Source organism: Petromyzon marinus, chromosome 64 (assembly GCF_048934315.1).
Source record: "Petromyzon marinus isolate PM22_M1 ecotype Great Lakes invasive population chromosome 64, UKy_Petmar_22M1.pri1.0, whole genome shotgun sequence".
Taxonomy (NCBI): Eukaryota; Metazoa; Chordata; class Hyperoartia; order Petromyzontiformes; family Petromyzontidae; genus Petromyzon; species Petromyzon marinus.
The window spans coordinates 4,517,423-4,545,162 of NC_133730.1; the positions used below are offsets into that span (position 1 = coordinate 4,517,423).

At 50.4% G+C, this 27,740-nt stretch overlaps 1 protein-coding gene across 1 annotated transcript in view; it reads right to left on the minus strand.

Annotated features, from left to right (window-relative positions):
• The window catches only part of SUCLA2 (succinate-CoA ligase ADP-forming subunit beta), a 32,918-nt gene extending 5,178 nt beyond the window's left edge, over positions 1-27,740 (minus strand). The window contains exons 1-8 of the mRNA XM_032977671.2: positions 27,594-27,740; positions 13,055-13,226; positions 10,430-10,529; positions 7,401-7,563; positions 4,228-4,356; positions 3,478-3,616; positions 2,962-3,123; positions 1,927-2,069 (exon numbers count right to left, since the gene is read on the minus strand). Coding sequence (XP_032833562.1) covers positions 1,927-2,069; positions 2,962-3,123; positions 3,478-3,616; positions 4,228-4,356; positions 7,401-7,563; positions 10,430-10,529; positions 13,055-13,226; positions 27,594-27,665 — 1,080 coding nt within the window. The 5' untranslated portion in view covers positions 27,666-27,740. The remainder of the gene's footprint in view (positions 1-1,926; positions 2,070-2,961; positions 3,124-3,477; positions 3,617-4,227; positions 4,357-7,400; positions 7,564-10,429; positions 10,530-13,054; positions 13,227-27,593) is intronic.

Sequence of the window (27,740 nt, forward strand, 5' to 3'; positions counted from 1 at the left end):
GGGCTGCCGCACCGTCGTTAAGTCTCGGACCGCCGACCGTCGTCGCTTGCGGCGACGCGTCTGCCCCAGGCCCCACTTGTCTTGGCAGTCGATGTCACGCGTTTAGGCGCACGTGTTCTGTGTTGACGTGTGTTTAAAAAAAAAAGCCTTGGTGAAGAAACAAAAACCGCGCGAGTGCTTTCCGGCCCGATGCGCTGACGCGCGCTCTCGTGGAGCGGTCGACGATTAAAGACGTGGACGCGTCGGGTCGAGCGAACGGCAAGGTGATGCACACACGAACAGAACACATTCAGAATCGACGTCGCGCGTTTATTTGGCTGCTGCTGTAAATTTCCGCACGGTGGATAAGCCACTTCGTTGAGCTATCGTTTGTGGCCGAAATAGCTCAGTGGGCCTCAACTGGTAAAATAAAAAAAACGTAGTCTAGATTTGAAGCTTTCGAATTAGTGGAGGGGGGGATTCTCATTCCGGAAGAGATGGAGGTCGTACATCTCCCTTTGATATTATCCTAAAAGCAGAGATTCTTTACTTAAAACTTTCGTGACTGCAGGAATCCATACTCTCTGGTTCTTTCGGTAAAGTCACGTATGTTATACCTACGTGACTTTACCGAAAGAACCAAAGAGTATGTAATGTAGTTTAACACTTAATAGTCGAAGCCACTTAGTAGTGGTTTTAAGCATAAGCATGGAGAGTATGTAACATCATTTTAAAGATTAAAGGTTGATTAGACCATCCAACGTTCTCATGGGGAACGAGATGACGGTCTTCAGTTAACCACGCAGTTAATTAAAAATGTATATTTCAATTGTCCTGATGTCAAGTTTCCATTCAGAATTCTCAAGGAAGCGGTGACGAGAGTAGAATCTCTTATCTGCAACTGGAGAAAAGTCACAAAACAGCTGATGGATGAAACAACCAGACCCACAGTCATCTTCGTGTTACAAGTTGACAGCCCTTTGTCACTCCACTGCTGGATGAAGGCCTCTTTGCAATGTCAATCCACAGGGGTTTGCCTTTGAACCTACGTCACCATGCCGGTCATTGCGGGTCAGTGCAAGACCATTTCGAATACATCGCGCGTCATTCATTGTTAGCCGTGACCTGATCAGAACTTGACCTTGTAACCTCAGGATCACGTGCCCCTTAACCAGTGCCATCTGGTCAGTCCGCACGGGAGTGCAAAGCAAATTATGTTTGTTCACATTAGACGGCGCTCATTAACCGCGAGTGGTTCATTGATTGCGGCATCGATGCCCGAACCGCCGAGTCGACGTTAATTCCTAGCTTCGAAGAGACAAACGGCTCTCATAGACGTGTGGGCGGGGGGGGGGGGGAGAGGCTGTGTGATCCAGGCTGTCCCGCAACGAACTCTGAAGCTTCATTACTGAGAAGAAGAAGAAAAAAATAATTCTGCTCGTGGTCAGGCGTGCGATTGTCGAGCGGTCCGGGTGGTCTCATTACACCGATGATCGGAATCGTACCGAAGTGGCAGTCACGGCGACGATCATTAAAATCGCTTTAATAGCGCATCTGAGGGTAATGAAGCGAGGCTTCAAACCCATGCAGGACACAGGCCTAGAGATACGCCTCTGGTCTCGTCTGTGGCTCACTCGCTTTTTGTTGTTGTCGTCGGGTCGTCGCATCATGTTTAAACACCACGCGTGTTGTTGCGCGACCGTACGCACACACGCGCCTGCACGACATTAGCACAGCGGTCGGCACGCGCTTCACACTGCGACCCCACCCCACCCGCCCCCCCCCTCACCCCAATCACCCCCCCCACCACACCCCCCAACCCCCCGCCCCCCCCCCCACCCAGCGACATCGGGTTACATTCCTAACCCGCAAAACGTCGCCCCCGAATCATCCGAATCTTAATCCCGCCCGGGCGTCTTCCCCCGACGTCGAGAGCAGCGGCCGCACCTTGGAGTCGGAGGTGATGAGCTTGAAGGCCTCCGTCACCTGCTGCGCCGTGGCCCCGCCGCCCACGTCGAGGAAGTTGGCCGGCAGCCCGCCGTGCAGCTTGATGATGTCCATCGTGGCCATGGCCAGGCCAGCGCCGTTCACTGCGACGACAAACGGCGGCGCTCTCGTTGGGGGTCACCAATTAGGGGGGCCGCCGCGGTGGCCAGATGTTTGGGGTAGTAATAGGAGATGTTAACTACCTCGCCTGGTATACAGGAGGTCGTGGGGTCGATCCTGACCAGGACACCTGCTGTATCTTTGGAGTCTGCGTGTCTCTCATCATCATCACGGTGGCTAGGAGATGTTAACTACCTCGCCTGGTATACAGGAGGTCGTGGGTTCGATCCTGACCAGGACACCTGCTGTATCTTTGGAGTCTGCGTGTCTCTCATCATCATCACGGTGGTGCGGAGATGTTAACTACCTCCTATGGTATACAGGAGGTCGTGGGTTCGATCCCGACCATGACACCTGCTGTGTATTTGGAGTTTGCGTGTTCTCCCCGTGGTTGTGCGTTTTTTTTTCCTCCAATTTTTACCCTCCACATTTCGAATCGACGTGCGCTTTAGATTATTTACAGTATTTGGCCGCTGTAAATTTCCACACGACGACAAGCACACTTCGTTGACCTATCATTTGTGGCCAGGTCGCTTCCGAAAATGAACTATACAGCTCAGTAGGCCTTATTTGGTCAAATATATATGTTGCACTTTTTTTGCATCGTACGTAGCTAACCGTGCTAATCGGTAGGTGCGGGAGCGCGGGAGGGGAATGACAACAAACTGAACGCACAGTCAAAAAGTAGACTCGTGTGTTGCGGTCGGGTCGTGGCAAATATTTGCGTGCTTGTGCCACATTCAAGGACCCGGGATTGAAACGGCAACAAAAAGCAGTCCTAAACAAATGAGTTCTCAATCTAGATTTTAAAGTGCATAGCTACCAGTGGCTTCCTAATAATAATAACAATTAGTAGTCGTCGTAGTCAATAGTTACCGAGGCAGCCGATGTTGCCGTCGAGACCGATGTAGTTGAGGTTGGCCTGCGCTGCCTGCACGTCACGGGCGTCCTCCTGGCTCCAGTCGCGCATGGAGAAGACGCGTTCCTGCCGGTACGCCGCGTTGGCGTCGAAGTTGATCTTCGCGTCCATGCACATGACTGTCAGCCACGCGGCGGGGGGAGGGAGACGAGACAGAGATCCCCCTACGTCACAAGTTGATCTTCGCGTCCATCCACGAGGGGTAGTGATATGGGCAGTGATAGTGATGGGACCTCGCTGGGGGGGGGCAGGGAGTAGCAGTAGCAGGATGATGACGATGATGCTTGGCTAGGGGAGGAGAGATGAAGGTTGGTTTTAAGGGAAGAACGTTAAGCAGGTTCAAGTTAAGATGGTTGCTTCATATGCAGGGCGGCATAGCGACCGCCCCTTCGCGAGGCTAATCGCGGTTGATGGTGGCGATGGTGGCGATGACGGCAGGCGGCTCCCTAGGGTTGATCGGAGGCAGCGCGAACCTGCCCCAGACGAGTCCTCCACCATGGGGTTGATCTCGATCATGCTGGCGTCATACTTCATGAACACGCCGTACAGCTTCATCATGAGCTCGGCCGCGTCGTTCAAAAGCTCGTCGGGGAAGCCGATCTTCTGGGCCACCTGCCGAGCGTACGGGGTCGAGGGGGAAGGGTGACGGGAGAGAGAAGGAGAAAGCGGCGGGAGAGTGGAGAAAGACGACAACGAAAAAAAGCGCTTTTTTTTTTTATTTGAACGTTCTTCAGTTGCTGAAGAAGAAGCTCCCGGCGCGCGGGGTGAAATGTCGCGACATCGCGCCGAGCAACACGTGGGTTCGACCCAAACGTACACTGCGGGAGTATTTTAAATCACGTCACACTCTGCGAAGAGATTCAAAAAGTTTTGCTCGCTGGGCACGCAAGCGGACGGCGCCGGCGGCGTCGCCGCGCTCCCCGTCACGCCTCCCCTCCGCTCACCTCCGATTCAGCGAGGTTGGCCATGTCCGGTGCGAAATGTAGTTCAGCGCACGTAACGCACATCCCGCATATCGATTCCACGCACAAGCGCACGCGGCGTTAAGTCATTTCCCATGAACCCCCCTCCCCTCCCCCGCCGCCTCTCGTCCTTCGAAAAATCAACGCCGCCCGTCGTCTTCATAACCATCACCACGGAGCCACGATCTATCCGCTGCCGCATGAAGGCCGTCTCACCGTTCCTACGCCCCCCGCGGTGCCGCCCGTGGTGCCGACACTCACCCGCAGGGCCTGCTCGTGGTTGATGCCCTCCATGATGTCGATGGGCTCCTTGACGATGGCGTCGGGGTTTTCGGCCGCGACGTCCTCGATGTTGACGCCGCCGTGGGAGCTGCCGATGATCACCGGGCCCTGCGGCGTCGCGTGCGGTGCGGAGAGCGGTGGCGGAGCGGTTAGTGTGTCGCGCTACGAACCCGGCAACCCGGGTTCGATTCCCGCTCGCGGCCACCAACGCCAGTGACGATTATCTGAACTCGTCCTGGGCCCTCCCCTAGGTCGACTCGGCCTCAAATGGTTCAGTGTGTAAACATCGCCCTCGTGTGCTGTGCCGGCTTGCTAACAGTGCTTACTCCTACAGTCTGTTGAAGGCCATATTGGGGATCTGTCTTTTGCGTGCATACAGACACATGTGGTACACATCTGCCAGTCATCTCAGTCAAGTCAACCCATGGCACCTGGGTCTGTCCAGTGACCTCCTGCCAGCCAACCTTTGACACATCACGTGGCCTCGGAGTGCACCTAGCCTGGCACAAGCGCCACGGTGACGTCACCACAACTTAGTGGCGAATGGCGGCTGTTATTGTTGCAGATAGACAAAGAGACCGTGTCCGTCTAGGCCTAACAGACGTTGCGTCTGCTTGAAGGTCGGCACGTGGCCGAGCAGTAGAGCGCAATTGCCGCCTGCTGCAGAGGTTTCACGGTTTGAGCCCAGCAGCCGCACTGGCTAATGCCATGCAAAAAAAAGAGTACACTCTATTACATGTCGCTCTGCATCTACATCAGCCATACTAAAGGAGAAGTGGATGTTAAAGATCCACAGTGGATGTTAAGGAACCTGCGATGTTGTTTGATCAAGGGTAAGCCATTGTGTGCCACCATCACAGTCCAATTTTGCGAATTTAGAAAATTACAAATTACTTATTTGGGTGAATCAGCCAAAATAGCAATATCGCCCCCCAACAGCCAAACCACTGTAGACAATAATAGTCTGCGAAACATAGCGTGCGCCTATGCCAGGGGTGGAGAACGTCCGGCCCACGGGCCGTAAAAGGCCCGCAAAATCATTTGGTGTGGCCCTGCCAAGGCAACCGCAGGCGGGACTCGAAATTCAATAAACCTGGGAGCAAACCTGGAGAAGCAGTTGCGAGTAGCAACATCGTCAATACCAGCTAACATCATCAATACCAGCTAACATCGTCAATACCAGCTAACATCATCACACGCCTCGCCAAAGAGAAGCAGTTCCAGCCATCACATAAGGGGCGAGTTAATTAAATGTTTGACTAAATATAACAGGCTAATTTTTAAGTTGATAATTTTGTATGGCCCGTGAATGATGTTATATTAATATCCAAATGGCCCTCGGCAGAAAAATGCTTCCCCACCCCTGGCCTATGCAATCGAATTCCAAACGGGCTCATCATCTTTATTCGGTACTTATTCCGTGCCTGTAATAATCCGCGGGTAGCGGTAACTGTGAGGCTTAGGGGGGAGCCAACGGCGTGGCAGTGACACGGCGCAGGCACCACTGAGATCGCGGCGTTTGAATCGGTGCAGCCACCCGACAGTGTGGGATGTTATATTGCCAAAAAGGGTAAAACCGATTTTTCATACTTTGATACTAGGAAAAAGGTATCCCACGATGTAGCTGCTGCTCACCCCGAGCTATAAACGCTCTGACACGTGTGGTATTGTCCTTGTACTGTTCGCCTTCTGGCGTTGTTCTGTGGTTTGACACTGGTGGTGAGACCGGGCCATAAGGAAGACTACCGTCTTTGGTGTAGGCCAATAAGTTTCAAAGTCAACGCATCAAATATTATGAGAGCCACGTGTTTTGTTTGCATGTTCACCACAAAGCACCGTGAGTGGTTAATGCAGTAACTTGATTCCTTGCAAAAGGTTTATATCTGGTGTTTGAACCTCTTCACACCCCCCTGATTCTTATTTTTCAACGTAAAAGTTGGGTTGAACTTAAAGTCAGAAACATTTCAGCTCGGAGAACTTTATATATATTGGTTTTGATTGACATACGGCGAGCACTTGTCCAGCAAGGAAAGCGAGGCGATGCGGTGCCGTCCCTCGTGCGGATAAGAGGTTTGAAACGGAGGAGACCTCGGGAGTAGTTCTGTGGCAGAACCTTCCAGACGACGTTCTCTACCGTTCGGTGACGTCACACTGCTGTTTTTTTGTTGTTGCGAGATTTCCCAAATGGGATGACTTCTTTGTCTCATCCATAATACCGTTCATTTGGGTTAGATCACGTAAATATATAAACGCGTCGTTAAACCCGCCACCCCCCCGACACAGCCAATTTAGCGAGGTTGGTCATGTAAACAGAACGTGCCAAAGCCACAACATCTACAATCCGCGTACGACGTTTCGCCAGTATTACAACTAGCTGCATCAGGCGACAGACAGATTTGTGGAGAAATCCTCCTGTTTCGTTCCTTAGAGAGGTAGATGTGATGGCATCACTTGTGAGCCCTTCTTGAGTGAAGTGGTGGGGGGGGGGGTTATGGGGGGTTAATGAATGCATATAAATGACAATTTAGTATCCATTACCGGTTGGGTTATGTACATGGTAATAAACGTACGTTATGCAAGCGCATTGTGTACATCCTGTCTATTGTGCACTAAAATAGCTGTTATTGTTCAGCGGTAATCCCTATTGAAGAATGGTGACCTGTATAGGCATGCGTTTAAACAATGTATCATTCGATGATTCGCTTCCAAGCAGCACTAAGTCTGTAGCCATCCAAAGGGTTACAATTATTTTTATTTCTCTCAATTTCGATAGATTCTCCAATTAGTCTTGGCCAGTAGCAACTCGCTTTGCACAGAACTTCACAATTATCAAAATCAATTGAGTGTCCTTGTTGGCACGTGTGTTCTGTCCCTGCCACTTCTTTGTCTCATTCGTTAAAAAAAATAAAAACCGAAACAACGTTGGTAAAAAGAGACGAAAAAAAAACACCGTCTTAAAAGATACTGGGGGTGTCAATTCCCATGCATTGCCTCCAATAAATAGCTCCGTTCGATAAAATACTTTTGGGGAAGAAAAAAAAAACGTGTCTGCAAAAAAAAAAACCACACATCTGGACGGACGAGAGAAACGACGGTGTGAAAGCACCGTCCCTCGACGCCGCGTCGAGTCGTGTCGTACGAAGGGGCCACACCTGGAAGGCTCTCTCGAGCGCGATGGCGAAGTAGTACTCGCGGCGCGGGTAACGGCGCTCGCAGATGAACACGTGGTTACAGATGCGCCCCTTCTCGCCCGTCTGCTTCGTGTACAGCTTCTTGCCGAGCATGCGGCTCGCCAGGTCCCGCGCTTCCTCGGGCCTGACGATCGTACGCACGGCATCGCACACGCTCGGCATCGCACAGCGAGCACGCCCGGCATCGCACGGCGAACACGCTCGGCATCGCACAGCGAGCACGCACGGCATCGCACAGCGAACACGCCCGGCAACGCACAGCGAGCACGCCCGGCATCGCACAGCGAACACGCTCGGCATCGCACAGCGAACAGGCTCGGCATCGCACAGCGAGCACGCCCGGCATCGCACAGCGAACACGCCCGGCATCGCACAGCGAACACGCCCGGCAACGCACAGCGAGCACGCCCGGCATCGCACAGCGAACACGCCCGGCAACGCACAGCGAGCACGCCCGGCATCGCACAGCGAGCACGCCCGGCAACGCAAAGCGAACACGCACGGCATCGCACAGCGAACACGCACGGCATCGCACAGCGAACACGCTCGGCATCGCACAGCGAACACGCTCGGCAACGCACAGCGAGCACGCCCGGCATCGCACAGCGAACACGCCCGGCAACGCACAGCGAGCACGCCCGGCATCGCACAGCGAACACGCCCGGCAACGCACAGCGAACACGCACGGCATCGCACAGCGAACACGCATGGCATCGCACAGCGAACACGCTCGGGGCATCGCACAGCGAACACGCCCGGCATCGCACACGCGAACACGCACGGCATCGCACAGCGAACACGCCCGGCATCGCACAGCGAACACGCACGGCATCGCACAGCGAACACGCCCGGCAATGCACAGCGAACACGCCCGGCATCGCACAGCGAACACGCTCGGCATCGCACAGCGAGCACGCCCGGCATCGCACAGCGAGCACGCTCGGCATCGCACAGCGAGCACGCCCGGCATCGCACAGCGAGCACGCTCGGCATCGCACAGCGAACACGCCCGGCATCGCACAGCGAACACGCCCGGCATCGCACAGCGAGCACGCTCGGCATCGCACAGCGAGCACGCCCGGCATCGCACACGCGCAGGTTGCGCGCGCGGTAAACCCACACGAAAGACGCACGACGCGCGTAGCGATGTACGCGACGACACTTTCGCTGAGCGGGTCAAATTGTTACAGGGTGAAAATTATCTGAACGTCGGCAAAAAAAATCTAAAAAATCTGTCGCCCTCATAAAATCAGTTTTTTTTTTCTAAATCCCCAATTCATCTCTACGACAAGGCGCACAACCGCAAGACAGGGCGCGTTTGTGCTTCTTGGGACGTGTTCGACGATACGGCTTCCCACCACGTGCCACGTTTGAAACATTGCCGCCACCCCCCACCACCCCACCCTCCACGTGCATCTCGGACAACCTTGAGAAGCCGTTGGTAAGCAAGTGTCCGGCTAAGCGGGTCGGTTCGTCGTGCCCGCGTCGGAGAACGTCTCCGTCGCGCCTGCGCATCTCAAGTCGATCTCGGCTCGACGCTCGTCGTTGTGCAAGCCCGCGACGAGGATCGTCCTCTCCGACAAACTGCCCCTCTCGTGGCCGCGTCGTTCCTTTTTTTCCCCCATAATTCTCAACGGGGGTACAGCGTCCGTTTGGTCCGTTGGCGTAATAATAACGTCCGAATCAGAACTCGCGAAATGCACGCCGCAAAAGTTTGGCTTACGCATCCGCATAATTTTCTTCTCTATCGAGTTAACAAATGCTGGTCTTCGCTGGGAGGGAGGCGGTTTGACGCGATGCTGGCAAAAGCGATCGTGGAGGGAGAATGCCCTCTAGCGGACAATGTCTTACAACAGCAACTGCCAAACTCATTCACCCCATCCCTTGTTTAAAATAAATACAGATCGTCGATGATCCGGCACATTTGGGGGGGAAGGGGGGGCGCCGGATTACCAAAATTGGGGGGGAAGGGGGGCTCCGGATTACCAAAAACGCCGGATAATCACTGCTAATCGTTATTTAAAATTGCTTATTTTTGCACATTCTTGTATAACATGTTTTTAGGTGTTGTGTGTATGTTTTTTTGAACGTTTTAAATTGGTTTACTATATGAAATTGGCATAAACATGCAAATAGACAAAAATAAATATTCTACTGTAAAAAGTTACCGTGTTCACTGTACCGTACTTGCCACTCCAATCGCGAAGACTCTGCATCATGGGGTAATGTACGTAGTACTACTACGCTCTTGTTTCAACAACACGTGTTGATGATCGCCGGACTGATGCAGCCTTTAGACCGGTGCTCCAGTGGTTGTTAGTCATGAAAAATGTATATAAGTGCAGTATTTTCATTGTTTAAGTTGTTGTATGTAGTGTATAACGTACTGTATATAATATTTGACCCTGAAATTTCAGTTTCTTTATTTTGGTATAGCCCTGTGAGCCATTCGGCGATTCGGGTGCTACTTTTCTTTGTCACGTACATGGTGCCGATCGCCGGACTGAGTACAGCCTTTGGAGCAGTTTTGCCGGATCAGCCAGGGACCGGCAGATAATGTTGGAAGCCGGATAATTGCTTTCCGGATAATCGATGATTAACTGTATCATGATTCAGGGTGTGATTTCGGTTGAAACGTCTTTTTTTATTCAAATTTCTTCTTTCTCACTTGTACTGATTTTCTGTCTAAGTAGCGCAGTTTCGTTTGCTTCGTGTGAATGTCATATATAATTAATTTCTCAAACTGCATGAAGCGACCATCTGTGAAAAACTGTGAAAAAGAGCTTCATAGCTCGTCGAATTTCCTCCAGTCTTAAGTAATCAATGAATGGACCCATCTCTCTTGTTAACTCAAATTAAGCTAACCAATCGAACCTCGGCAACAACCTTACACCTAACCCTACTCCTCACCCCAACCCATCCACGCTTAAGCCCCCGGGGCATTGCATTTCCCTTTCTGTTTTGACGTTCGTTTGCACATTTTTACTCACGAGTAGACGATCTTGACCCCACCGCGAAGGCCGCCCTCAAACACTCCCTTTCCTCGTCCCCCGGCTAGCACCTGGGCCTTCACCACCAGGTCTGTGGAGCCTGCAGAGGTCACACAAGGAGTCACACAGGGGTCACACAGGGGTCACACAGGGATCACGGACATCAGTAATCGCTGTTGAGAGCTGAGGCCGCACACCAATGAAAGGGGCAGACAGCACGCGGTGGTCGTCATTATATTTAAGCAGAATACCATTCTGCGCGGCGGAGTTTCGCAAAGGTTGCCAAATAAAAATGTTCGTTTGTTCGTTCCTCAGTCCGCTCGTCCTGGTGAGGGTCGCGGCGGCAGCGTGTTGAGTAGTGGCGGTCCCACACCTCCATCTCCCTGGCCACAGACTCTAGCACTACATTATTATATACGACTACACTATACACTACTATACTATAATACAATACTATAGCCTACTACACTACTATACACGACTACACACAGACTCTAGCTCTTCCTGGGGAATTCCCAGGCGTTCCCAAGGCAGCCGAGCGACATAGTCCCACCGCTAGCGTATCTCGGGCCGGCCCCGGGATCTTCACCCAAAATGTATACTTTGTGAACTTATGTATGGCAAGCAATGCAATTGGGCGGTGACTTACGGAGACCTTCATCCTGCAATGGACAACAAAAATGCAGCAAAGCATGTTCTGATAAAATGTTAAAAAAAAAAGCTCGTTTTGATAAAAACATCAACAAATATGTTGAGCTATTTATTTTACGCCAAGTGAATGTACGATAACACGCATCGTTACTGCAGGTCGCATCCCCGTCTGTTTTTCTTTTAAATCGAAGAATTCAAAACGAAATGCTGAAACAAACGCTCACGTCGTAGGACAAACACGGCCCCGCGCGAAAACAACAAAATAAGCAATCGGAAGCATTTCAAGGTTTAAAAAATCTGGTTTGATTTCGGCGATGGGAACAAAGTCGGATGAAAGCCAAGGCTTACAAACACTACACAGAACGATATGAAAAATGTTCGTATGAGCAAACACCAAACCATGGACGCCAGATCACTACCGTAACTGCAGTTCTCAACTGGCCTCAACGAGTCTGCATTTTACTTGCCAGCGGCTGCCTCCGGCCATCGCACTCCGCTCTCCTCTCTGCATTCTTGGCTCCCCCCACAATGAGGTTTCACTCTTCTCGTCTTGGCCCAATGGAGCATTGCTCCTTCACCCCTGCTGTCTCCACTGTCTATAAACTCCTTCACCCCTTCTGTCTATAACTCCTTCATCCCAGCTGTCTCCACTGTCTATACACTCCTTCACCCTACTGTCTCCACTGTCTATAAACTCCTTCACCCTGCTGTCTCCACTGTCTATAAACTCCTTCACCCTGCTGTCTCCACTGTCTATAAACTCCTTCACCCCTGCTGTCTCCACTGTCTATAAACTCCTTCACCCCTGCTGTCTCCACTGTCTATAACTCCTTCACCCTGCTGTCTCCACTGTCTATAAACTCCTTCACCCCTGCTGTCTCCACTGTCTATAACTCCTTCACCCTGCTGTCTCCACTGTCTATAACTCCTTCACCCCCGCTGTCTCCACTGTCTATAACTCCTTCACCCTGCTGTCTCCACTGTCTGTAACTCCTTCACCCTGCTGTCTCCACTGTCTATAAACTCCTTCACCCCTGCTGTCTCCATTGTCTATAACTCCTTCACCCCTGCCGCTGCTGCTGCTGCTGCTGCGAGGACGTTATCACTGCATTGTGGGGGGGTTTTCTTTCTTCCTCTAAAATATTAGTCACCCGTGTTCCAAGCCACTTCCCCGTTTCGAGATCACCCCACTCCACAGTCGAGGTAATTCCCCATCATAAGAGGTTTTTGAGTTAGATCGCGTAAATATACGTCGTTAAAACCCGCCACCCACCGACACAGCCAACGAGTAAGGCTTGGCTCTCCAACACACCGATTAGTGCTGTACTAGTGACGAATTGGCCACGTTCTGTTTACGTGACAACCCTTACTAGTTGGCTGTGTCGGGTGGTGGCGGGTTTTAACGACACATTTATATATTTACGTGATCTAACCCAAAAACCTCTATTATGGATGATATTAGTCGCGAAAGCCTACGTGTTAAACTGTAATTCCCCTTGTTTGTGGGATAATGTCTCGAAATACAAGCGCATTCAAACTCTTTGTAGATGCAAACTACATCCCGGTATAGCGCATGCTATTTCAGAGCTCACCACTAATTTTTCATAGCCAAGCAATCTTCAGGCCTCCTTTTTCGCAAATGGGATGCGAGGCGATTCCCTGAGAGTGGTCCGACGTTCGAGGACGAGTGACCAAAACTGATATTCGGAACACAAATCGGTTACCGTCGCTTAGGGTGTCATCGTTTACGCGGTATGAGCTCTCTCCGATGTGTTTTTGCGGGATCGTACCGTGTGTCGCTTGCCAGGTGCAGCGAAACATCGGACATAGCGCTGAACGGGAGGCCACAACAACCTTGGAAGATGCATCGGAGGGCTATGGATATAATTATCACATTACAAATACGACGACGACTTATATATCCTTGACAGAGTTGACCGGGACCTCGTCCTACGCAACCACGGCGTGCCTCACCCATGCCCTTGGCCACCTTGTAGGCCTCCTCGACGGAGGTGGCCACCGTGCCCTTGGGCACCTTGACCCCGGCCTCCTGCAGCAGCTCCATGCTCATGTACTCGTGCAGGGACAGCTGCCGCCGCTGCTGCGGCTGATGCGGCTGCTGATGCAGGATGGGCGCCCCCATGACCTGAAGAAGCGAGCACACGACAAACGGCATCAACAACGTGACCGCCGTCGCAGCCGTCACCAGCGTCAGCGCCGTCACAGCCGTCAGCAACATCACCACAGTCAACATCACCACCGTCACCACCATCAGCAAAGTCACCAACGTGGTCACCGCCGTCACCGCTGTCAGCAACGTCACCACCATCACAGCCATCACTACCATGACCACCTACACCAGCGTCAGCAATATCACCACCGTCACAGACCCACTTGCCAAAGGTTCTGTTCCCACCACAGCAGCCTGGCAACTTGAATTACCAAAGACTGTTGTTCGATATTAAGTAGATGTGCAGGGTCCTGTAACACGCAGGTGTGGCCAGGTGGCTGAGATCCTGGGTTCAAATTCAGGCCACCGAACGCCTGTTGAACCAGGTTCCAAAGAGTAAAATGGGCCAATCCCATCAAAGCCAATGAGAGAAATTTCATATTTCGCTCTCCTACGAAGCAATGACCCAAAACACACGGCCAAGGCAACAAAGGAGTGGCTCAAGAAGAAGCACATTAAGGTCCTGGAGTGACCTAGCCAGTCTCCAGACCTTAATCCCATAGAAAATATGTGGAGGGAGCTGAAGGTTCGAGTTGCCAAACGTCAGCCTCAAAACCTTAATGACTTTGAGAAGATCTGCAGAGGAGTGGGACAAAATCCCTCCTGAGATGTGTGCAAACCTGGTGGCCAACAACAATAAACGTCTGACCTCTGTGATTGCCAACAAGGGTTTTGCTACCAAGTACTAAGTCAAGTTTTGCAGAGGGGTCAAATACTTATTTCCCTCATTAAAATGCAAATCAATTTATAACATTTTTGACATGCGCTTTTCTGTATTATTTTTTGTTGTTTTTCTGTCTCTCACTGTTCAAATAAACCTACCATTAAAATTATAGACTGATCATTTCTTTGTCAGTGGGCAAACGTACAAAATCAGCAGGGGATCAAATACTTTTTTCCCCTCACTGTAAGCGTTATATTCTGCCAGGAAATGCCACGTTAGCGAATGCCTCTTTAAACTAATCTCAACTAAAAACTATTTCTATTTTACCACGTAAGGCCCTGGCCATCACAAATGATAGGCCTACGAAGTGGCTTATCATCACGTTGAAATTTATAGCAGCCAAATACTCTCAACGCGTGTTTCTAAATGTGGACCCGGACATGAACCCACGTGACCACGGGGAGAGAGAGAACACGCAAACTCCAAATATACAGGAATCGTGAGGGTGGGGATCGAACCCACGACCTCCTGCATACCAGGCGAGGGAGATAACATCGCCACCTTGGCGCCAGCAAATGAAAACAAAACGAGTGATCTGGCCAGCACCAACAATTGTCGAGTCACATTTTACTTCCCATTCCAATGTTGACACAATGCACCACGCACTCATCGTAGATTACCTGCTGACTTAAAGACGCCTTGTATACAAATACGCCTATGTTCGTGTGCTACAATAAACCATTATTACCTCTGCAATAAGACTCCCCCCCCCCCTCGTCTTAGCCTTTTGTTGTTGATGTAACTCAACTCAAGTGCTATAAACGAGTTGTGCTACAAGCTTTCTGGGCCAAAGGTCCCCGTCAAAAAAATATCTTCAAGTGAGGTTAACTTGACAATTAGCTCGGACTCGCCATTGGCAAACTCACTTCATCATCCATAATAGGTTTTTTGGGTTAGATCGCGTGAATATATAAATGTGTCGTTAAACCTACCGCCACCCGACACAGCCAATTAGTAAGGTTTGTCATGTAAACAGAACATGCCAATCCGTCACGAGTACAGCACACCGGTGTGTTGGAGAGCAAATCCACAACATTTACAATCATTCACTTCATCATCTACTCAGCCGGAATGCCCCCCCCCCGCCACGATGACGCCGCTAAGAAGCTCGTAGGCTAAGCGAGAGACGTGTGGCCCCAATCCCGCTCGAATGGGCAAACCGCCACGCACAGCATGTGTAGGGAGACTGCCTTGTGGGCAGCAAGAGGGCAGTGCGGAAAAACTTCACTGTCTAACAGAATTTATCCCCCGACCCCCCACCGCGTCTATGCTACCCGCGTTCGCCAACCCCGACACTGACCAGCGCGGTGGTGACGTGGTGGTGGTGGTGGTGGTGGTCAAATAACCCCAATGGCGACCGGCACAGGCATGACAGTGAGGGAGGGCCCTTATCTAGCAGCGGATTGCCGGAAGTGAAGCGGCCGTTGCTTTTACATCTGGCAGAGCAGAGTCACGGCATCGCGCACGCGGCGCTTTCAGACGCGCCTCTGCGGCCCGTCTGGAACACGCCTCCTTCCGATATTAGGAAGCCACTGGGAGCTCTGATGCACCTTTAAATCATCTCGAGCAGTGGTTGTTAACCTGGGGTATACGCACCCCCTGGAGGTGCGAGATGCCCTTCTGGGGGGGGGTGGATGAAATATGGCCAGATTTTTCGTCGAAGGTGAATCATTGAAACACAAATTAAGCAAGGGCAACGTAGGTACAACTTAATTTGTATCATAAAACCCTATGTATTTATTAACATTGTACATTTTTTTACGATTGAGAAGCAAAGGTGTGCAAGGCTGCAGTGAAGGTTAAGAACCACACTGCTCTTGATTGACAAACTGGTTCCTTTAGAACTGCTTTTGTGTTCAGCATACGCCGCTGCACGTACGTATGTGCAGTATAGCTCTCCGATCAAAACAGTAAGAGTGACATTGCGCTCCCACATAAGATACCTTTTTAATTAAATTAAACACCGGGAATATTCTATTCAGGCCATGTTCAGAAGCAAAACATAATTGACTGGGTGTGATGAAATGAAAAACCGCACCTCCGATTACGTACGTGCAGCGCCGCTCAACAACGCAACTTAGACAGAGAGCAGCGTTGGCGACTTTTGGACAAACGACGATGCCCCCCCCCCCCTTTGCACACGAGTTGGGAGCCTTGAGACAGAAACAAAACATGCCCAGAGGAACTGGAGGCCCTTCCTGAAGCAGCAAAAAAAAAACAATGCGAGCCCGTTTATGCCTCGGACAGATTGATTGACCGTGCCGAAAGGAATTTGACCGCGGGTGTTTTGTGGGGAAAAGGGATATTTTTTTTTTTACACACCCTTGTTCTGAGTATATACAACTTGATTGACGCGAATTGCTCCCGATGTTTTGTTCGACTTTGCCAAATATTGTCCGCCCGCCCGATGTCTAAACGCTGCCGTAAAAAAAACACCACACACTCGGCCGTTAAAATAAACACAGCTCCGTGTGGTGTCCAGTTTTTAAAAGGACTAGAAAGAATGGCCACGCGTAAGCGTGGATTCCGAAACGCTACTCCAACATGCGTTTCTCCCCGGACGTCGATCACCGTGCCGTAATAACGGTATTGTTCATCAGTGACGATGGCATTACGTCACGGGATGACATCACGCGTAATCGTGTCATCAAAAGGGGTGTTTGCACGACGTCTGATGTCATCACCGTGGCTTAAAGGGATGATTCATTTAATGCTGGGTTTTTTTTATCACGAAGTTTTGCAAAACCTATTGGGACACCCATTGATCAAATACAATTTTATTTTTATTTTATCACCTTTATGAGATTTTGCACAGCACCGCCAACCCCCCACCTCCTATAGACTGATGGACAGAGCTACTCCATTAATGCCTTCAACTTTCGTTTGAAAGCATTAGAAACTGTTCAAAATCAGCCATGATGTCTTGCATCTGGTGAGTTCGCACCTGTAGCAGGGCACTTGCCGCCTATAGACCGATGGACAGAGCTCATCCATCAACGCCTTCAAACTTTCGTTTGAAAGCATTAAAAACTGCTCAAGATCAGCCGTGATGTCTCGTGTCTGGCTCGCTCGTCGCTGTGGCAAGGCACTCGCCTCACAAATCTGGATCAGAGGTCAACCCAGCCCATCATCATCATCATCCCCTCTGGGGCCAATAAAGTGAGGGAGCAGCACACTGTATAAAGTAAACGTTCGGTTGCCCTGCATACCGGCTGGGCTCACCGCCGCCAAACCTTCGTAACCCACCCATGATGAAGGCAAGCGTTCCTCCGATGTGGACTTTGTGGCAATTAATAAAATGTTACTTTTACGATGCACGTGGTGGGCTAATGCGCGAGCCAGCCAACAGGGTGCGTGCGTGCCAATACGGAATGGAAACATTTCTTTGTGCGTTGGCGGCGGTGCCGGCTCTTTTTGGCTGCACTCCTGCTCCTTTAACTTACATCGGATCAATGTTCTAAAAAAAAAAGTATCTAAACCTCCTCACAGCGCAAGGTGATGCTCACTCTACTCCGCTGAAAATGTGACAAATGAAGCGCAATCCTGACACCCCCACGCTTACCAAGTCCCATCAGCGCGTTTATCCCTTAACCACAACCGGTTTGCCGGGGGCACCACCGCCGATGACCTCATGCGCTCATCCTGGGAGTGCCGTTTGTTGCTGGCCGCACGGACGGCCGTTTCGGGCCTTTTTGAGGGCGGGTGGGGGGGGTTTTGTGAGAGAGAGAGAGCAATAAAAAAACACAACAGATAATCTAGATCTTGATTTGAAGCTTTCGTGACTGCAGTAATCCATACTCTTTGGTTCTTTCGGTAAAGTCACGTAAGTAGAAAAATAAAATAAAATAATATATCGCGACGTTTCGATCGCAACACAAGCGGTCGTCTTCAGGCGGAAAAAATAATCCAGCAGTGGAACTGCTGAACCGTGACTGCAGGGATTACTATTTGCTTCTTTCGGTAAAGTCACGTAGAAAGAAAATAAATTAAATAAGTTAAATAATATTTTTATTTATTTTCCTACCCTTTGGTTCTTTCGGGTTCGTAGCACAACCAACATGCTGACCGCTGCACCATCGCTCCATTATCAGAATCAGAATATTTATACTGGAGGAATCCGATGAGCTATAAAGCTCTTTTTGAACGATGTCCAGCAGGGGCACGGGGTAAGAACGTTACAGCAGTGCAAAAACACGATAGTAGTAAAAAGCACAAGAAAAGATAAACAAATCACCCAAACACATGCAAATACAACACTAAACTATCCCTATCCTACCAGCCAAAGCCCACTGAGGTATGAACTTATTTTCCAGAAGCGACCTGGCCACAAATTATAGCTCAACAAAGTGGCCCATCATTTGGGCATTTACAGCACCCAAATAGTCGAAATAATCTCAATGCATGTTTCTAAATGTGGAGGGTAACACCGGAGGACCAGCAGGAAAAAATCCACGCAACCACGAGGAGAGGAGACGTGCACACTCCAAATATTCCACATCCCCGACCTCCTGCAAAATGTGCATCCCATTGAAATGTAAAAAAGAAAATCCGTGAAAGCTTCGATGAGTTTTGTTCGCTGTAGACGGAAGTTAAATCTGAATAGTGTCTTGTGTGTATCGGGCAGGAGACCTACTTGGATGAACCCGAGACTTGTGCGATTGTAAGAGACCAAGACATGTGATCTCAGAACAAATAAACAAACAAAAAAGCATGGCACGCCCCAATTGAATGCCGCGCAGAAGAGTGAGAAAAATATTTGTTTTTTTGCGTAAGTCTTCACTTTTATTCAAAGTAAAAAGAATAGGCCTACAAATCCCCGAACCTCATTATGTTTCATCTGTGCCGTGATCTGCCCAGTTTATTTTCAAACTGGTAGAGGGTTTATAGCCGCCGCTGTGTGCGCACTTGGCTTAAAGCCACTGAGAAAAAAAAACTAAACTTAGAGCCGAGGCCAGGCAGACTGGCTGGCTGGTCCGTAAAGAGAAGTGTGTCAAAGGTGAGCCACACAGTAAAGCAATGCTGGCACATTCCTGCCAATCCACGGCCACCGTGACTGAACTGGAAAGCCCAGTGGAGGACAATGGTTAATAAATTAGGTTAAAACATTTTTTTTATCAATGCGCACACTTTTTTTTGCACTCAAAAGTAGAACATACATTATTTTGACCCCCACATTAATCAGATTTGATGTGCTGATTAAAAATGGGTGGCTTCCTTTCGATGTGCTTAATTTTCTTCATGCAAGCCACTCGATTTTATTCAGCACATAAAATTTGATTAATTGGGGGGGTCAAATAATTGTATATCTACATGAGTGCAAATAAAAGTGTGCATTAAAAAACTTGTTTTCTTACCTACATTTTTATGTTAATCTTGTAAAAATGATTTGTATATTTACATATTAATTCAAAGATCTCAATCCAGACAATTATTATTGTCTGGATAATTCTGACATAATTGAAATTGTTGCAATAATAATTAAGTAAAAAAACACAGAGGCCCAGGATCGGCAGAGACCTGGACTGGTCCTTGAAATGAAATCTTTAATCGTCACGAGAGACGATGACGAGTTCGCGTACAAAATTTCAGCTCGTTAAACTTCGCAGATCTTAAGATATTAAGCGCCAAAAAATTCAAAACAATATAATAATTCAAATGTATAACGTTGCATTCTATCCTAGGATCCCAATGCGCAACGCATGAAAAGCCGGAAACAAAAGCAGAACCAGTGACAACAAACCAAACTTACGAGGGAAGGCCACTTTAAAGAGATGGGTTTTTAAAGCAGACTAGAATATATCTACCGACTCTGATTGCCTGATTTCAAGTGGATGCCACGCTAACACAAGCAGACAACAACAGGGCAAGTAAAATAAAAGCGTTTAATAAAAAAAGCCTCAATGCCCATAGCTCGGATGATGCCTCTCGCTCCGCGGACGGCCAGGGGGTGTCGGGCAACCACAGTAGCAACGGGAGACATTTTTTTGGTTCGAATTCGGGTAAAGAGCCGCGGAATGCACTGCGCGGCAAATACGAGACGGTGGTGGTGGTGGTGGTCCTCAATAAAACAACGTCACGCTGCGGTCCGTAAAAGGCCGCCGCGCGCGGCTCCGGAGCCGCAGGTTGGCCACCCATGCGCCGCGGTATTCCTCAACCTCCCTGTTACCGACTCACAGGGAACACGCCCCATGTTCTCAGATCTGGGCAGCCAAGCCCCCCCCCCCCCCCGCATTATGTGCTTGGGTGCGTGGCAGCGAGGGCTTAACAAGTGTTATAGGGCGCGGAGAGACGTGCGGGGGGGGGGGCAACGGAGGGCAGCGCAACGAAATCCATCGCTACGCTGCGCTTCAATGCTCGCGCATCTATGCTCGTCGTCTTCGCCAGCCTACAAAAAAAACCAGCGTGGCGAAGTATGGTCAATTTACCGCCACGACCCACGGGATAGTGGGGTGGGGGGGGGGAGACCTTCATCCAGCAGCGGATTGACACGCAAAAAAACCGGAACCGTTAATCTACACGCACATCAATTAAACTGCAGCCGTAAGCCGCCTACCGTTAAACAAGCACACGCAACACGCCTGTTGTAACTGTTCAGGCAATCAATAACTTGGGGAAAAAAAAAACATTTCAAACCTCCAGAGGACGACGGGATAATAAAGCGGGCGTCGTACAATGGTCCCCATTCACACGGGCTCACGGCAGCATTGCAATGGGTCTGTGGTAATCCCTCGCAGGGCGATCGTGCCATCGCTGACGTGTCGGCCAACCATAGGCCGAAGCTGTCCTCGGAGATGCATCGTGCAGCTTCATGATCAATTCCAGTTCATGTCGGAGAGCAACGGCCACCTTCAGCAGCAACATTTCTTGACCAGCTTCAGCGAAGCGTCATCAAGCAGGACAGCGGAGGAGCCGGGGAGGGGGGTCTGTGTGGATGCAGCCTGGCGCCGGATGATTATCCGATAGGAGGATTTTTTGTTCCTGGTGACACCGATGGGTCGGGACGAATCGCTGTGAGGCACAAAGCGAGACGCCCCTCGACTCTGCCGACGAGACCCATGAAGGTCAAAACCCAGGCCCACCGTTCGCTCGCGAAAATATATGCGGAGGCAGAACAAAGTTCTGCTTTCATTAAATAGATACACGATAAACTGGAGGTGTTCAAATGTGTGTGTGTGACCCGTCTAGTCCGCAGATTTCCAAGGTTGTGACAGGCAACTGAAACAAAGCTCTTACAGAGATAAACGGTCTGCTGCAGAAGTTGCCTGTGTCCGTGAAAGTACTTAAAGTACATGAAACTAAAGAAGGGTCGTCACCCGAAACATTAGCCCACTGCGCACGTTTCTATTATAGGGGCGGTGCGATCAGCGACGACGGCGATGGCTGGTGACGGCGATGGCTGGTGATGGCGAGGTTTTTTCGGACTGCGCTCTGCCCTGTGCAACTGGAATTCGCTCTCTTGCAGACAAACTGGTGGAGTGGCATTGATTATAATCGATCCCTCGTGTGTGTGCGTGCGTGAGACTTGGTGCCCCGAAAGCCTGCCGAGAACAAAAGTGGTCAGATTTAGACCAATGCAGGAGCAACAACCGTATTGGGTTGTCTGTGTCTGCGAACGTGTAGGTCCCAAGGTCATAGGGTCAAACAACTCAATATTTGCAGAAACTCATAATAAAAACAATCATTCACTTGCCCCTTTTGTAAATTCACGGCCGAGCGAAGGGCTCCTGACACCGTGCCAGGTCGTGGGGGCGATCTGACCATACTTCAACTTGCTGGTCAAGTGTGGGTTGATGAAGATGAGGAGCACAGACACAGAGGCATAGAAGTACAATACAACAATTGATTTGTCTCCACTCCCCTCTGCTGTCCACGATGTAATCAGCCTATAACAACGCGCTGCACTTATATAAATGCTCACCCGTCCAAGTAAAATCGAGGCTTAACCCTTGCGGGGCTTCTGAGATCTGGTGTATGCTGGGTAATTTGGTCATGGGTCAAACATACAACGTATAAAACATGTGAAATCAATGATTCTCACATACATTTATCGATGCGCATATCGACATTGTAATAACTGATGAACGGAAATGTTGCTACACCCATAACATAATCATAATATAATTATTTCACACTTTTCATGTAAGAACTGGCAGTACGAATAATGCTCTTTTCCTCGAGGGCATATTCGGTGTGCAGCACACTGCAAAACGTACATATTTATTAAAAAAAAGAATGCCATGGAATCCCTCACAAGATTTACTACGTACATGTCCATCAGGCATTCTTCGTCAATGTTTTTAAGCAGCAGCAGCAGCATTTGTTCAAGGAGCAAATCTTGGACTAGTTTCAACTTTTCAGACCCTTATTGTTTTGTAGCGTTTTTTGCAAGTGGCATGAAACCAGAGTGTCCCTAAGAAAAACACCGACACGAGGGAGGAATACTGCAGCTCCACACAAATGTGTGAGCACCCCACTGTGCCGTACTGCATCCTAAATATACTTTGTGCGAGCTGTGCCCGACACATTGTTTCGGTTTGACTTACCAATCTCGCAATTCCAAGTTGCTGGCATGCACCCTTCCACACCGTAACGTCATCTTCAGCTCCTCAGTAAACGTCGTTGTTATTACAAATCACAGTTTTTTTTTTATCATCGCATGGTGATAATAACAATAACACAATACAGCTATTCCTCGTTTATCGCGGTTGATGCGTTCCTGACAAGTGCCACGTTAAGCGAGGAATTGCGTTATAAAAATCAGCCCGCAGTCATCCCGTGGCGGGACAAAGAAGTGAGATGAAGGTACGCCGCCACGTTACTGTATCATTCTGCGTTACTCTATCACCATTCCGCTCAGCCGCGCAGCTCTAGAAAGTAGTTTGTTGTCGACTGCTGAGAAAGTGATATAACGGTGCACGGGTTTCACGTTATAACGGTGGGTGCGTTCCGCATTATAGCGGTGCGCGTTCCGCATTACAATGGCACGCGCGTCATGCGTAGCGCGAAAAGTGTCCCCCTCATAGAAAAACCGCATTAAAGCGAAGTCGCGTTATAGTGTGAACACCGGCGCAGCGTTAAGCGAGGAACTACCGCATACGCAAACAAAGCGGATGTGGAAGGATTGGCAGACTGCGTCACAATAGGCAGGAACAATTGCAGGCAGGAAAACCTCGTTGCTGTATGGGCCCTTTCCCCAAAAATTGTTAAGTTTCGTTTGAAATAATAATAATAAACACACAGATGCCACAGGGTGTGCCCAATTGGCAGTGCTTCTCTCCCTGCCAATTTATTGGGAGGCTGCTTCAATCCCGAGTCCTTGAATGTGCTACAAACACACGTACATATTTTCGACGACCCGGCCGCAACACACGGCTCTACTTCTTGACTGTGCGTTTAGTTTGTTGTCATCCCCCCCCCCCCGGCACCTCTCAATTAACGTGGTTGGCTACGTATGTACGGTGGCGAAAGACGTTCAACATACATATATACATAAACACACATTCGACTGCATTAATTTCCCGATTTGTAAACTCTGGAAGACAAAAGTCACCTGGGCTCACGTGAAAGAGCTACACAGAAGCCGATCCCAAGAGGATTCTAGAGCCACCAAGGCAGCAGCCAACAAGACTAATTAAGTGGCACTAAAGTACGTTATGTAACTGCTACCTGTCAAGCAACTACAGCCTAAACTTTGTGCTGGTGCTCAGACAAACTCGACAGCTGCTGCCTGGAGGAATGGCTCCACGCCAAGATTATTATGATTACCGGGGCTGCCTACAGTGAAGCTAAGCTGGCATGTACAAAAGTCCCCTAAAACCCAATCTGACTGGCACAAAGGAAAGCACACGGCGCAACAGCGATGACTGACCTCTAAAAGCCCATCACCTTGACATCGATCCAAACTAGGCAGCAGCGTCCGCCAACAGACTTTCCAACAAGCTTTTACGAGGCAGCGAAGCGATTCGCACCTCTAGGCCTCACCTACAGGGCAGCAGACAAACTGAACGGACAAGAAATACTATTCAACCCCGATTGACAAATACAGACGACGCAGCTGCTTCCAGGCGACATTCAATATCAACCCATGCTACTGGCACCTGGCAGCCCCATGCATCCTACTACTATCTTTAAGGGCCATTAACCCGAGGTAACTCTTGCAGCAGCAGGGATGACAGCTGCTGGTCAAGACCGGTGACGGAATGATAGCCAAAGAAGAAAATGCATCTAAGAGGACACCCACTGCAGAGAAGCAGCAAAGATTATCACCTTGAACCGGAGTGAGATAGACTACAGCTGATGGCAGAAAGGCGAGCAGTGCACATAGCGCTAGTGAAGCCATTTAAACTTAAATCTTCCTGTCGACAAGTCCTCTTGCACCACAAATTATGGGCGTCGTGAACTGCTTTCGCCAACCGTGCTAATCCGAGGTGATCACGTAGACCATAGGGGGCTATGTGGCCCATACTTCACCAAACCTGGTCAGTGCGGGTTGGGTGAAGGCAGGCGGCATAGGAGGACGCGAGAGCATACGAGTAAAGACCTACACAAATGGAGCTTGCTGCAGCTCGGCACAGATTGTTTTGCCCGCCACATAACGCCACAGCCTAGGACGACCTGATATGCACGTCGATTGCCCATCCAAGCACTAAGCAGGCTCAAACACCCTGCACAGCTTCTGACATTTGACTGGGTCTGGGCACAATCCGAGTGCTTTGGTCACAGGCAAACCGGGCAGATGGATGACAGGAGAACATTCAACCTCACTGTGTGTGTGTGCGTGTGTAAACGGAGACCTTTAAATCAGATTTAAAAAACATTCCCTGCACCAGGCGAACCAAACTCAAGGACACCCCAATGCATGTATAAAAATCACCACCGCCACTAAAAGTACATACAGGCGCATGCACCCAGTCACACGTACAAAGAGTCCCCATGCAGCCTAACACGCGAGAGGGCAAGTGCAATACTGTTATATTGTCCAGCACCTTTTAAACGCCTGGACGGCACACGAGGTGGGATGGGTGAGTGGGTGGATGGGTGCGTGGATGGGTGGATGCGTGGGTGGGTGAATGGGTGGGTGAGTGGGTGGGTGAGTGAGTGGGTGGGTGTGTGGGTTGGGTGAGAGGGTGGGTGAGTGGATGAGTTAATGGGTGGGTGAGTGGGTGGGTGTGAGTGGGTGAGTGGGTGGGTGAGCGGGTGAGTGGGTGAGTGAGTGGGTGAGTGGGTGGGTGAGTGGGTGGGTGAGTGGAAGGGTGAGTGGGTGAGTGGGTGGGTGAGTGGGTGAGTGAGTGGAACGACCCCGGGTGGCCTTTCATCTCTCCCAAGTGCTGGATTTACACGCCCCCCCCCAACCCCCTGGTACTAATCTAAGGCTGAGCGGACCTAGATGACCATGCAGCACCGGACCAGATATCGCACTCGCAACTTCGTTATCCGTGGACTGCAATATGAATGCCGGGGTCGCCGGGTGCACAGAAACCGCGGTGCCAACTCTGCCCACAACAAATATTACCACAAAGTGTACACACAAACACGACCAAGGAGACACAGGCCCCAGTTCAGATTTAAATCACTGATATTGGGACCGCGAGCGGGGAATAGAATCCGGCTTGCCGGGTTCATGGCACAGCTGATAACCACCATCGCTTCCCCATAACCCTACACGCACACAAAGACAAAAGATCCCCCCCTCCTGTATAGGCTGTAACAGACTGTTGGGGCAAGTGCTGTTAGCGAGCACCTATGAAAGCCGGCACAGCACACGAGGGGGTGGGTGGCCTGCACCACGCCCGGCCGCATTTGTCTCCCCAGTGGCGATGTTTACTACACACCGCACCAGGTATTCCCCCACTACACACACACTCAAGTGGCACATGCTTACACACACACGGTGACACACACTCACACACACAGGGACACACAGTGACACACACACACTCACAGTGACACACACACAAAGACAACCTACAACCGCCATTCGCCACTAAGTGGCGGTGACGTCACCACGACGCTTGTGCCAGGCCATGTGCACCTTGAGGCCACGTGAAGTGTCGAACGCCCGCTGGCAGGAGGTCACGGGGCAGACCCAGGTGCCACGGGTCGAATGAGATGACTGGCTGATGCACCACCTGTGCCCCCTACTGTGTCAACCTGCTTGTGCTTTAGCCAACCGGCGCTCCACTCGTTGTTGTGAGCGTCGCTCCTCCGCCCTCCTTTGTTGTTGGAGGGCGACTGCCTCCAACTGCCCAGTAGCATCCTTCACGAGTCTCCTCCACAGAGGCCGATCTTGACACCGCTGGTACCAGTCATCGGCAAGTCCACTCAGCTCCACGTCCTCCTGTACCACATCACTCCATCTCTTCTCTAGCCCGTGCCGCGCCCGTTTAGCCCCCTCGATCCAGCCGAACAAAAGCTGTTTCGGAATGCGGTGGCTGGGCATGCGGGCTACATGACCCAGCCAACGCAGCTTTGCCTGCCCGAGGAGCTCACCGATGGGACCTTGCCCAGATCTTTCAATGATTCGTGAGCTCCTCACACAATCCAGCCTGGTTAAACCCAAGATGGATCGTAGGCAGGCTAGCCTAAATGTTTCCAAACGGCGAAGATGCTCCATTAAGGGGGTCCACGTTTCGCAAGCGTAGAGAAGGAAGGGAATGACCGTGGCCGAGAAGACCTGAAGCTTAGTGCGGAGCGACAGACCAGGTAGCTTCCACACAGCGTTACGCAACCGATGAAAATATATTGCCGCTCGACTGATTCGGAGTGAGACCTCTCACACTGACACACACTGACACACACACTGACACACTTACACTGACTCACTGACACACTGACACACACACACTGACACACACACACTGACACACTTACACTGACTCACTGATACACACACACTGACACACACACACTGACACACACACACTGACACACTCACACGGTGACATTGGCACACACACTGACACACTCACTGACACACTGACACACTCACTGACACTGACACACTCACTGACACTGACACACTCACTGACACTGACACACTCACTGACACACTCACACACTGACACACTCACTGACACACTCACTGACACACACACACTGACACACACACACTGACACACTCACTGACACACTCACTGACACACTCACTGACACTCACACTGTGACATTGACACATACTAAGCGCCGCTCCTGCTTGCCGGTACGACTCGCACAGGCCACACCAAGCCGCATCGGCAGACGCGCGCGCGCACGAACATCTATCTCCATATAAACGCAACACAAATCTTAATGCAACGGCAGAGACATCACCGAACACAACAGTTGTCAGTCACCACACACAGACAAACACGAACAAACACACAAACATCACGGTTTAGCAGAGCCGTCGTAATGACCTCTCTCCAACCCTCACAGGGACGCGGCTCTGAGGCACTGCCAAACTCTCCCCTCAACACAGAGGGCGAGAGAGAGGTTTCTTTAAAAAAAAAGAGTAGCGAGTTTAAACTCTTTTTGCTTGTTGTTGTTGGTGTTGTTGTTGATGATGATGTTGTTGTTGTTACCTTAGCGCCACTTTGAAACGCTCCTCTGCCGGCAACGCAAGTCGCGACCTGCCTCAGCACAGCTGCCGCCATCTTCCAGGGCTGGAGGCTTGTGGGAGGATTTCGTTTTTGTGGACAATCTTCTAGAATCGGTAGACGAGGTGATTC